Source organism: Borostomias antarcticus (genome assembly GCF_949987555.1).
Source record: "Borostomias antarcticus genome assembly, chromosome: 1".
Taxonomy (NCBI): Eukaryota; Metazoa; Chordata; class Actinopteri; order Stomiiformes; family Stomiidae; genus Borostomias; species Borostomias antarcticus.
The window spans coordinates 58359378-58371877 of NC_140234.1; the positions used below are offsets into that span (position 1 = coordinate 58359378).

At 49.6% G+C, this 12500-nt stretch overlaps 1 protein-coding gene across 1 annotated transcript in view; it reads left to right on the forward strand.

Annotated features, from left to right (window-relative positions):
* igsf9bb (immunoglobulin superfamily, member 9Bb) overlaps positions 1–12500 on the forward strand; it is a gene marked incomplete at both ends in the record, with an annotated part of 125294 nt that overhangs the window by 72566 nt on the left and 40228 nt on the right. The window contains 3 exons of the mRNA XM_084441786.1: positions 734–851; positions 3745–3886; positions 6100–6245. Of these exons, the coding sequence (XP_084297912.1) occupies positions 734–851; positions 3745–3886; positions 6100–6245 (406 nt within the window). The remainder of the gene's footprint in view (positions 1–733; positions 852–3744; positions 3887–6099; positions 6246–12500) is intronic.

Sequence of the window (12500 nt, forward strand, 5' to 3'; positions counted from 1 at the left end):
TTGTGATTCATCCCAGCGCCCGTGTCAGACACACACTCAAAGGGATGAGTGCTCAAAGAAGGTTAGAGTTGTGCGTCTGCACACCAGCTAGTCTAAACTCTGGTCCCGTGTGTGTGACCAGGGGACAAAGGTGTGTGGATGTTCTTGAAAACACTTAATTTTATGGAAGCTGGGTTTATTTGTGTGTGTGTGTGTGTGTGTGTGTGTGTGTGTGTGTGTGTGTGTGTGTGTGTGTGTGTGTGTGTGTGTGTGTGTGTGTGTGTGTGTGTGTGTGTGTGTGTGTGTGTGTGTGTGTGTGTGTGTGTGCTTAGAGCCCTCAGGCCTGGCCAAGCCAAGATATAAAACACCATGCTTTACATCCTTTATTTCTCTCTCTCTTTCTTTCTCTCTCTCTCTCTCTCTCTCTCTCTCTCTCTCCTCTCTCCTCTCTTGCTGACATGTGCCTTTGAAAGGGATCAAGGAGAAGAGAGATTGAGCAATGTGACCCAATGCTAGACACACACACACACACACACACACTGAGAAACACACAGACACACACACACACACTGAGAAACACACACAGACAGGCTGTAATACTGAATGTGTTCTGTTGTTTTTCTGGTCTCTCCGAACCATGTGAGTGTAACTGTATGTTAACGTGTGTGTCTGTGTGTGTGTGTGTGTGTGTGTGTGTGTGTCTGTGTGTGTGTGTGTGTGTGTGTGTGTGTGTGTGTGTGTGTGTGTGCTCCAGGTGTCTGATGGGAGTCTGACGGTGCTGTCCATCAGTCGAGAGGACCGGGGGGCGTACACATGCCGGGCGTACAGCGTCCAGGGGGAGGCTGTCCACACCACACGCCTGCTGGTACAAGGTACTACACACACACACACATACATTCACAAGCATCCACACACACACGCACACACACACACACACACACACACACACACACACACACACACACGTCCATCATTCTGTGATGAATGGCCCGATAGGGGGGGGGGGGGTGAGGGGGGCAGGGGCGGAGACGTCGGACTGCCCTCTGACCTCACAGGGTCAGGGGGGCGGAGCCTGACTCTGCTCTTTGATCCTCTCCATTCCATCCCACACTTCCTTGGTGCTGTTTACCCTCCAACCTCTCTCTATATCTTCCCTTGGGCTTCCGCAACCCCGTCTTCAGCTCCTCCCGGACCGACCTGGCCTCCTCCCTAAATTTAGCCATAAAGGTGGAGCTGTTCTGTACGCCTCCTTCACATTAGCTTAGCGTACAGTAGGTCCAGGAGCGTATTCTCTCTGGTACTGCGTGTCACATAGTCACACACTGAGTAAATGGTAAATGGACTGCACTTATATAGTGCTTTTCCACCTTAGCGGCACTCAAAGCGCTTTACAATGGCCTCTCATTCACCCATTCACACACACATTCACACACCAATGGCGGTAGCTGCCGTGCAAGGTGCTAACCTGCTCATCGGGAGAAATTTGGGGTTAGGTGTCTTGCTCAAGGACACTTCGACATGTGGACAGTCGGAGCTGGGATTCGAACCGCCGACCCTTCGACCACTGAACGGCCCGCTCTACCAACTGAGCTACAGCCGCGCCCCACGTGGTGTGAAGTTTGCCAGTGTTCTGGAGAGGGAGACACGGTTCAAATCTCTGTCGATGATCACGAAGCCCCACGGTGCTGAAACGACGGAAAAGTGGAAAAAAAGGCAAGAATGATCAAAGGAAAGTCGAAGAGACGCGTAGCTGCTGAAACAGGCGGCCAATCAGAGCGGGGCGGGAGATAGAGATCGCCACTAAGCGTGGACGTCACTGTCAGCTGAAGGACAGTTTGAGTACGTCGGCCTACTACCTGTACGCGTTTATCAGCGGTAAACGGCCAGTACGGAAAACGAGAGAGCGTAGCGCGCGCTGGAAACGCCAATCTGAGCAGCGCTAGGGCGGGGACACGCACGAACACGCCGCTACACGATGCTACCGTACGTCCGAGTGGTTACCCAGTGAGTCATGAGTCGTCACATCGTCCCACGGTCAACCTCCGCCCCGGGAAGCCTGGACCAGGAATGACCGCGGCGGTCGTCCTCCTCCCGGCAGACAGGGACGCCACGGGGGGTCGGCCGGCGCCGAGCGCCACAACTGCGGGGAGGAGCCGGAGAGACTTGAAGCGCCTCGTACAGTAGCTCAGCCCCGATTTCGGGGGGAAAACGGCGGGAAATAAAAAAACGGGTCCAGACGACGACCGTCTCCGCTGCTGGAGGAGGGTCTTCGTGAAGCGACCGCGGCGTCCTGGATTTGACGTCACCATTGCGATTCGCAGAGCTAAAGTTTGGACTTAGAGAATACTGGAATATCCAGTGGCGAGCGCTGAAAGACATGGATGTACTGTATGAGCTAATCTGTTTGGCGTTCTACTGTATGTGTGTGTGTGTGTGTGTGTGTGTGTGTGTGTGTGTGTGTGTGTGTGTGTGTGTGTGTGTGTGGATATGTGTGTGTGTGTGTGTGTGTGTGTGTGTGTGTGTGTGTGTGTGTGTGTGTGTGTGTGTTTGTGTGGATATGTGTGCGGATATGTGTATGTGTGGATGTGTGTGTGTGTATATGTGTGTGGATATGTGTGTGGATATGTGTGTGGATATGTGTATGCGTGTGTGTGTGTGTGCGTGTGTGTGTGTGTGTGTGTGTGTGTGTGTTTAAACCACCACATGGCCACTGCTCTACGGGAGGGTAATTCCTATCCTGCGGCATGTCTGCCAGTCGGTGACGTTGTCAGATGGGGGGGAGGGGGGGGGGTGATGTCTGTGGGCCGCCCTCGCCCCCGGTGGTCAGCCTCTGTCATTACAGGTGCCTCCACCACCAACGGCGTCATGCCGTCACACAAGCTTCTTTGTGTGAGGAAAAACAGGGGTCATTAGTCTTTTTGATGAATGAATCCCAACCTGGTAATTATACACTAATGAGGGCCGAGCTGTAATTAAGTTGACTTTGATGTGAAATTGTGTCCTGGAAAAGAGGAGAGTCCCTGTGTTACACCTTAACGCTAAATTAGTCTTCTGACTAAAGCGGCATGCCTTCGGTGTTAAGCAGGCCTCAGCGTTCCTAACATTGCTCATAGATACTCGATGAACTGAGGCTAATATCCCAACATTATACTGTTTTCTGCTAGGTTACATTACATTACATTACATTACAATCATTTAGCAGACGCTTTTATCCAAAGCGCCTTACAATTTTATTTAACGTAGAAAGTCAGTGTACTACTTCTCACCAGAACTTAAGTGCACACAAGTGCATCTCTTTTCTAAACAAGTGACTAAGAGCATAATCTAGTGCTAAAGGCAAAGTGCAAGAGTAGCAAACTAAAAATACAGTAGGGTATTATCTGGTTCTCTATGTACCCTAGTTACCCTAGCCGGCCCACACCAATGTCTCTGTTGTCCCATTGAACCCCAGTACTAGCGTGTCCCATTGAACCCCAGTACTAGCGTGTCCCATTGAACCCCAGTGCTAGCGTGTCCCATTGAACCCCAGTACTAGCATGTCCCATTGAACCCCAGTACTAGCGTGTCCCATTGAACCCCAGTACTAGCGTGTCCCATTGAACCCCAGTACTAGCGTGTCCCATTGAACCCCAGTACTAGCGTGTCCCATTGAACCCCGGTACTAGCGTGTCCCATTGAACCCCAGTACTAGCGTGTCCCATTGAACCCCAGTGCTAGCATGCTAACATTAACGCCTGTCTCGTTTTCGTCGCCGTCTTCCTCCAGGGCCGCCGTTTATCGTGTCGCCGCCGGAGAACATCACGGTGAACATATCGCAGGACGCCTTCTTCACGTGCCAGGCGGAGGCCTACCCAGGGAACCTCACCTACACCTGGTTCTGGGAGGAGGAGAACGTCTACTTCAAGAAGTAAAGTCACCATTGGGTTCCTTCATTCTCACCACTTGTCTTGGTGTTGTGATGCGTTGTTGTTGTTGTTGTTGTTGTTCAGGAGTGTAATTCAGTGATGCTGTGTTCTATTTGTGCTTTTCCAAATGTTTATTAGTTTTTTGGGGGGGAATCAGGTTCCTGAACAGGGCCTGGCTGTGTGTGTGTGTGTGTGTGTGTGTGTGTGTGTGTGTGTGTGTGTGTGTGTGTGTGTGTGTGTGTGTGTGTGTGTGCGCGTGTGTGTGTGTGTGCGTACGCGCCTGCGTGTGTGCGTGTGTGTGTGTGTGTGTGTGTGTGCGTGTGTGTGTGTGTGCGTGTGTGTGTGTGTGTGTGTGTGTGTGTGTGTGTGCGTGTGTGTGTGTGTGTGTGCGTGTGTGTGTGTGTGTGTGTGTGTGTGTGTGTGTGTGTGTGTGTGTGTGTGTGTGTGTGTGCGTGTGTGTGTGTGTGTACGCGCCTGCGTGTGTGCGTGCTTGCCTGTATGTAAGTGAGCATTAGTACATTATCATCGTGTCTTCTCCTAAAGCTCTACCAGGACACGCACACATCTGCTGCCACAGACTGGGACATGATCACTGTTTATACCAGAGAACCGTTTGGGACAGAGACAACGTAGTTGTCCCCTCCGTTGATTCAGATCGTGCCCCATGGCCAGAACCACAATGAGTTACAGTTAGTTACATTAATAGAGAGCACTCAATACTCTATAAGAATACGTCAGTCCATGTTATCGTCATGACAATGTTGGCCTCATTGCGCTGCCTTCTTCTCTATTTAACACCAAACAGGTTATATCCAGCCTTCAAAATCAAGCATATGTTATAGTTTTCATATTAGTGCATCAGCGATCATTTTAGATTGTATAATGGTCCATTGTGAAGTAGTAATAGTAGTGAGTGGTGACATAAGGGTCCTTTGTGAATAAGAGAAGATAAGACTTTATTGTTATTATTATCTCCCCAGGGGTAAATTTGGTGTGTCAGCAGTTGAAAATTACAGGGAGGTTGGAAAGAAGAGAAACACTAGATAGAGAGTAACAAGAAAGAAAGAGACACTAGATAGAGGGGGGCGGGGGGGTAGCAGCATATAAAAGGGAGATCGGGGACATATGATATCATAGTTCTGGTGTGCAATGTCATTAGGGAATGTTGTCATAATGGCCGCCTGTGATGTCGTAATAGTCCTCTCACTATGGTCTTTGTGATGTCATAAAGGTAATGTATGATGCCATAAAGCAATGATATCATAATGATTATGTGACATTATAATAATACTTTTTTAAATGCAATATTGAACCATGTCATCATCGATGGTTGTGATGATGTAGTAACGGAATGTTTCCAGAATTGTCCCTGTGATAATAATTATCTGTGATACAGTATATTGATCAGGTGTGATGTCATAATAATCCTATTGACATCATATCATGTCATATTGGTCTTTATGTTGTTATACAATGGCTACAATGGTGTTGTATGATCTCACAATGCAGATTATGCTTAATGATTTATTGTGATGCCTTAATGGTTAATTGTGATGTCATATACAGTATGATGTCACAATGGTCTGCTGTGATGTCATAATAACGGTATTATGGTGCCATAATGGAAATATGTCACAGTGGTTATTTGTCATAATAGTTTCCTTTGAGTTTACCGTATTTATCGTATTTACCTCTGCCCCAGCAGAAGCGCAGGGCATTACATTTTTGAGCCAGAAGTCTGTTCTCTCCAAGTACCATTTCTAGTTTTATTCTCAAAAGATGAACGCCTGAGGCAGTACACTCTGTTCTATCGCCCCAGTCCAACCCCTCCTGCCATCCAGCAGTCCCTCATGCCTGGCCACTAACACTCCAGACAGACAAGATTCATCTTTTTACCAGGGCTGTCTTTGAAAAAAGAACAGGCAGAGCAGCACACTTTGATTCAAGAATTCAAAAATTATCTTTCACCATTTATTTTGGCCAGCTGGTAACGACTCTGACACATTTCGGGATGGAAAGCCTTCGTCAAAGCGGAAGAGGAATCTTGTAGGTTCTTCCCTGACACACACACACACACACACACACACACACACACACACACATAGGCTAAAAGGAGCTGGTTTTGATTTGAGGAAGTTGAGGCTATGGCATCAGTCATGTCTGTTATAATGTGCTAAAGCATTCTGTCACCCCCTTCCCGCCCCCTCCCCCACAGTGACCTGAAGCGCAGAGTCAGTATTCTCATCGATGGTTCGCTCATCATCGCCCAAGTCAAGCCCGAGGATGCTGGGAGGTACACCTGCAGCCCCAGCAACAGCCTGGGCCGGCCGCCCTCGGGCTCCGCCTACCTGACCGTGCAATGTGAGTCTCTCCCCTCGCCGGCCCAAACAGTCTGGCTAACAGTCTGATAAATAGTCTGGCTAACAGTCTGAGAAATAGTCTGGCTAACAGTCTAAGAAATAGTCTGGCTAACAGTCTGAGAAATAGTCTGGCTAATAGTCTGAGAAATAGTCTGGCTAATAGTCTGAGAAATAGTCTGGCTAACAGTCTGAGAAATAGTCTGGCTAACAGTCTGAGAAATAGTTTGGCTAAAAGTCTGAGAAATAGTCTGGCTAATAGTCTGAGAAAAAGTCTGGCTAATAGTCTGAGAAGTAGTCTGAGAAATAGTCTGGCTAACAGTCTGAGAAATAGTCTGGCTAACAGTCTGAGAAATAGTCTGGCTAACAGTCTGAGAAATAGTTTGGCTAAAAGTCTGAGAAATAGTCTGGCTAATAGTCTGAGAAAAAGTCTGGCTAATAGTCTGAGAAGTAGTCTGAGAAATAGTCTGGCTAACAGTCTGAGAAATAGTCTGGCTAACAGTCTGAGAAATAGTCTGGCTAATAGTCTGAGAAATAGTCTGAGAAATAGTCTGGCTAATAGTCTGGCTAATAGTCTGAGAAATAGTCTGGCTAATAGTCTGAGAAATAGTCTGGCTAAGCCTGAGAGCGCATAGCTGATGATTTTGATACACTTCACTTGATTACTTGATGTACTTGATTTTTTGTTTTTATTTTATTTTTAAGGAGGTACTTATACTGTACATTACCTTTTACCATTTACCAATTCTGAAGCTTTTCAGTGAAATGGACAATTTACAAAACCGACTCCCATCGTAGCAGTCCTAGCTAAGGACTAGGTTCTCAGTTTAATGTGTGGGATGCAGTGGAGGGTGAGTTAGACAGAGATAGAACCCCCCCTCCACACACACACACACACACACACACACACACCATCCTCTTCCCGGTGTAATTGATTAGAGGTTACACTGGTCCCCAAGACAATCCTGCACTCCACTCTCTCAGCCAAGCAGCTGTATTAGCCCCACTCTGATCCTATCAAGACCCCCATCAAACACACGTACAACCACATTCTCTCTATCTATCTATCTATCTATCTCTGTCTGTCTGTCTCTCTCTGTCTGTCTGTCTCTCTCTCTCTCTCTCTCTCTCTGTCTCTCTCTCTCTCTCTCTCTCTCTCTCTCTCTCACAATTTTTCAATTCAATGCAATATGCTTTATTGGCATGAATGTCAGATGAACAATATTGCCAAAGTGTCAAGAATACAATTCAATAATGACATGAGAAAACAAATTAAGTATACTAACAGATAGATAGATTAATTAATAAAGTAAACTAACTGATAGATTTCATAAAATAGAAAAATAGGTCATAAAATAGGTCAGTAAAGAAACAATTAACAAAAATATACTCATACAAAATTAAATGTATAACATGTCAAATAAATAAATAAATACATAAATGAACTACCAAATAAACAAACAAACAAACAGAAAAGATCCACACGCCGTAGAGGAGTAAATGAGAAGGCAGAGTGAGTTGAGGGGAGATTAACTACAGCTGTTATGTGTTGTGCTGGTTTTCTCTTAGGCTGTGACATGCACTCACATAGCTTACTGCTTCTATAGCGCTGACGCTACGTAATGGGTGGGGTGGGTGCTGGTCGTCTGGTGCTTCTGTCTGAAGCGATGGGGCTCCGGTTTAGGGCAGCATCTTCCAGAGTCCTAGCGAAGGTTGGGACTGCCTCTCTGTAGAGAGGGACGTGGTCATACAGGCGGTCCAGGTCCGGGGTTGGATGGTGAGCCAGGGGGATGTTTGGCTTGAGGGCACAGTCTCTGGAGATGCTGGCGTCTCCCCCTCTTTCTGTCTGTCTGTTTGTCTGTCTCTCTCTCTGTCTCTCTTTGTCTGTCTGTCTGTCTGTCTGTCTGTCTGTCTGTCTGTCTGTCTGTCTGTCTCTCTATCTCTCCCTCTCTCTCTCTCTGTCTGTCTGTCTGTCTCTCTCTATCTCTCCCTGTCTGTCTGTCTGTCTGTCTGACTGTCTCTCTCTCTCTGTCTGTCTGTCTCTCTATCTCTCCCTCTCTGTCTGTCTGTCTTTCTGTCTGTCTGTCTGACTGTCTCTCTCTCTCTGTCTGTCTGTCTGTCTGTCTCTCTCTATCTCTCCCTGTCTGTCTGTCTGTCTGTCTCTCTCTATCTCTCCCTGTCTGTCTGTCTGTCTGTCTCTCTGTCTGTGTCTCTCTCTGTCTCTCTTTGTCTGTCTCTCTGTCTCTCTCTCTGTCTCTCTTTCTGTCTATCTCTCGGTGTCTGTCTGTCTCTCTCTCTGTCTCTCTGTCTCTCTCTCCCTCTCTCTCAATCTCTCTCCCTCTCTGAAACCCCAATATTAAAATCCCCCCCCCGCCTCCTCCATCTGTCCGAAGGGATTCAGGCACCCAAAACGGTGACCTTGAGATCCGTCCGTCGCTCCGTCCGACCGGCTCACGGTCCAGCCTGTCTCTCTGCTGCGATCGTGCGATCAATCGGGACGGACCGGCACACAAGCGGCCGTTCGCTCGCCGACTTTCAAACAACCAACCGGCCAACGCAGCACTTTCACGAGGCGAAGGCCGTCCGCATTGTGCTCCAGACGAATAGGACCAGGATGAGACCGGCGCCGGCGGGTCATACCGCAAGATAGCAGGTCATACCTAAGATTCCACCTGGAGATTGGCCACAGGCTTGTGGCCGGGAACGAGAGGGGGGGGGGGGGGGGGGGGGGCGCTGGGGGGGGCGTAGTCAAGGGGGGGGGGGGGGGGGGGCGCTGGGGGGGGCGTAGTCAAGGCAACAGGCATTTATGCATTCCCTCTTTCCCTTGCCGCCAAATTGGGTTCTTTTTTTTCCCGCCGTACGCGCTGAGCAGAGGCAGGCTACACTGGTCGTGAGAGGGGGGGGGCAGAGAGGGAGGGAGAGAGAGGGAGGGATTACGTCATCGTCCTTAGAGAAGACACTTCTCCCTGGAAAAGCTGCAGAGCTATGTTCTCTCTCCTCTCTCTCTCTCTCTCTCTCCGCCATGCCCCCCCATCCCCTCTCTCTTTCAAGTGCTTTGCCAGCGATCAACTTTGTAAAGCAACTTGCTGCGGGAGCTGGAACGCATGCTGCTAACGCCGGGCTATTTTTAGCAGCTGGAGGATATTTCCGTCTGTGGTGTCGGAGCAGCCGTCGGGGGCTGCGCTACAGAGCCGGCTGACGGGCCAATCAGAGACCGGCTGAACCACGACCCACAATCCCCCACACGGGCTTTTGGACGTCCGCGTGTTCGGCGGTGTGGTGCGCGGTTGCACCGTTTGGACATTTTCGCTCTCTCCGTCTCTCTCTCTCTCTTTCTCCATCCCTCTATGTCTGTCTCTCTCCGTCTCTCTCTCTCTCTTTGTCTCTCTCTTGTTCTTTTTCCCAGATGCCCTCGTCCTTCAATCCCTCTCTTCCCATCATTTAAAAGTACATAATTTACTCTGTCCTTCTCTCATCCTTCCATCATTCCTCTCTCTCTCTCTCTCTCTCTCTCTCTCTTTCTTTCCTCTCACCCTCTCCATCTCTCTCCTTCTCTCTCTCTTTACCTTGCATCATCGGCTTCATCCCCCTCTCCCATCGCACTTCTGCAATGACGTCATCTCATTCTAACAATGACGTCATCGTTTCTCTCTCCTCCCCCTCCTCTCCTCTCTTCCTGTCTCCTCCTCCTCCCCCTCCTCTCCTCTCTTCCTGGCTCCTCCCCCTCCTCTCCTGACTCCTCCCCCTCCTCTCCTCTCTCAGGTGAATCCTCCCCCTCCTCTCCTCTCTTCCTGGCTCCTCCCCCTCCTCTCCTGACTCCTCCCCCTCCTCTCCTCTCTCAGGTGAATCCTCCCAGCCCCTCTCTCCCGCTACCCTCTCTCTCTCCGGGGGGAGATCGGGATGCAGGCTGCCATGCCTCTGTGCCCGTCCCTGGAGACATGAGCCATGGAGACACACACACACACACACACACACACACACACACACACACACACACCTCCCTTACTCACCCACACCCCCGTACAACAGAGCTACGCACACATACGGCAACGCTCGCCAAATGAGACTAAACCACTGTCGCCGTGACCAGCTGTCTCGGTCTGCGCGCGCGTGTGTGTGTGTGCGTGCGTGTGTGTGTGTGTGTGTGCGCGCGTGTGTGTGTGTGTGTGCATGTGTGTGTGTGTGCGTGTGTGTGACAGTGTCTGCGAAGGCGAGGGAAGGATAGAGGGAGGGAGGGAGGGAGGGAGGTAGTAAAGGAGGAGGAGAGGTGACATCATCCTCTGTGGAAACCCTCTCCTCTGCAGTGACGTCAGCGCCAGGCTGCAGACACGCGCCGGGGCCGGGGGAGGGGGAGGGGCGTAGCTGGCGAGCGAGGCAGCGCGGGCAACGCCGCCCCCCGTAGGTCACTGACGGCACTGCAGCTGCGTCAAGATTACAGCTCCACCTTGTGTGTGTGTGCATACTGTATGTGTGTGTGTACTGTATGTGTGTGTGTGTGTGTGTGTGTGTGTGTGTGTGTGTGTGTGTGTGTTTGTGTAATGACAAATGGCCACTGGTGGTTTGGTCCTGAGGTCTGCAGTCCTCAAAATGCACTAGAGGGCAAAATACTTTTATTTTTGGGTTTGTTTTTTAACTCTTTTCCTTTTTTTTTCATATTAAGAAAATTGAAGCTGTAAATAACCCACTCTATAACAAACAACAGTTTTAGGATCACTAAATAGTGCTATTTTGTCGTCAAAGCCCATGTCCTGTGAGAAGTGTGAACAGCTCTGAATCTTTGAAGCTCTTTTTCTCTGCTTAGTGATTTCAGGTGAACCAACATTCACAGAAGCACATCTTATGACATGTTTGCAGATTTCAATGCATGGCACATCATCTGAAAGCTTATAATTTACACTTTCATAGTCTGTAAAAAAAAAAAAAAAAAAAAAAAAGACCTTGCCCTACATCAGAACCAAACGTCCAGTGGCTGTAACATGATTGTAGTAACAGAACGTTACAGAACGTTATAGAACGTTACAGAATGTGTGTGCTGGAGAGTTATGACTACTGTATATATGTATGCTGAGATGTATGTGTGAGAGCGTTGCGTGGGTGTGTGTGAGAGCGTTTCGTGGGTGTGTGTGTGAGAGCGTTGCGTGGGTGTGTGAGATGTATGTGTGAGAGCTTTGCGTGGGTGTGTGTGAGAGCGTTTCGTGGGTGTGTGTCTGAGATGTATGTGTGAGAGCTTTGCGTGGGTGTGTGTGTGAGAGCGTTGCGTGGGTGTGTGTTTGAGATGTTTGTGTGAGAGCTTTGCGTGGGTGTGTGTGTGAGAGCGTTGCGTGGGTGTGTGTTTGAGATGTATGTGTGAGAGCTTTGCGTGGGTGTGTGTGTGAGAGCGTTGCGTGGGTGTGTGTGTGAGAGCATTGCGTGGGTGTGTGTTTGAGATGTATGTGTGAGAGCTTTGCGTGGGTGTGTGTGTGAGAGCGTTGCGTGGGTGTGTGTGAGAGCTTTGCGTGGGTGTGTGTGTGAGAGCGTTGCGTGGGTGTGTGTTTGAGATGTGTGTGTGAGAGCGTTGCGTGGGTGTGTGTGTGAGAGCGTTGCGTGGGAGTGTGTGTGAGAGCGTTGCGTGGGTGTGTGTGTGAGAGCGTTGCGTGGGTGTGTGTGTGAGAGCTTTGCGTGGGTGTGTGTCTGAGATGTATGTGTGAGAGCTTTGCGTGGGTGTGTGTGTGAGAGCGTTGCGTGGGTGTGTGTTTGAGATGTATGTGTGAGAGCGTAGCGTGGGTGTGTGTGTGAGAGCGTTGCGTGGGTGTGTGTTTGAGATGTATGTGTGAGAGCTTTGCGTGGGTGTGTGTGTGAGAGCTTTGCGTGGGTGTGTGTGTGAGACCGTTGCGTGGGTGTGTGTTTGAGATGTGTGTGTGAGAGCGTTGTGTGGGTGTGTGTGTGAGAGTGTTGCGTGGGAGTGTGTGTGAGAGCGTTGCGTGGGTGTGTGTTTGAGATGTGTGTGTGAGAGCGTTGCGTGGGTGTGTGTGTGAGAGCGTTGCGTGGGTGTGTGTGTGAGAGCGTTACGTGGGTGTGTGTGTGAGAGCGTTGCGGGGGTGTGTGTGTGAGAGCGTCGCGGGGGTGTGTGTGTGAGAGCGTTGCGTGGGTGTGTGTGTGAGAGCGTTGCGTGGGTGTGTGTTTGCGTGGGTGTGTGTTTGCGTGGGTGTGTGTTTGCGAGCCTCCTCTCGAAATATGAGAGACCTGCGACTGTACAGGACACTGTTGTACACCACCAGAT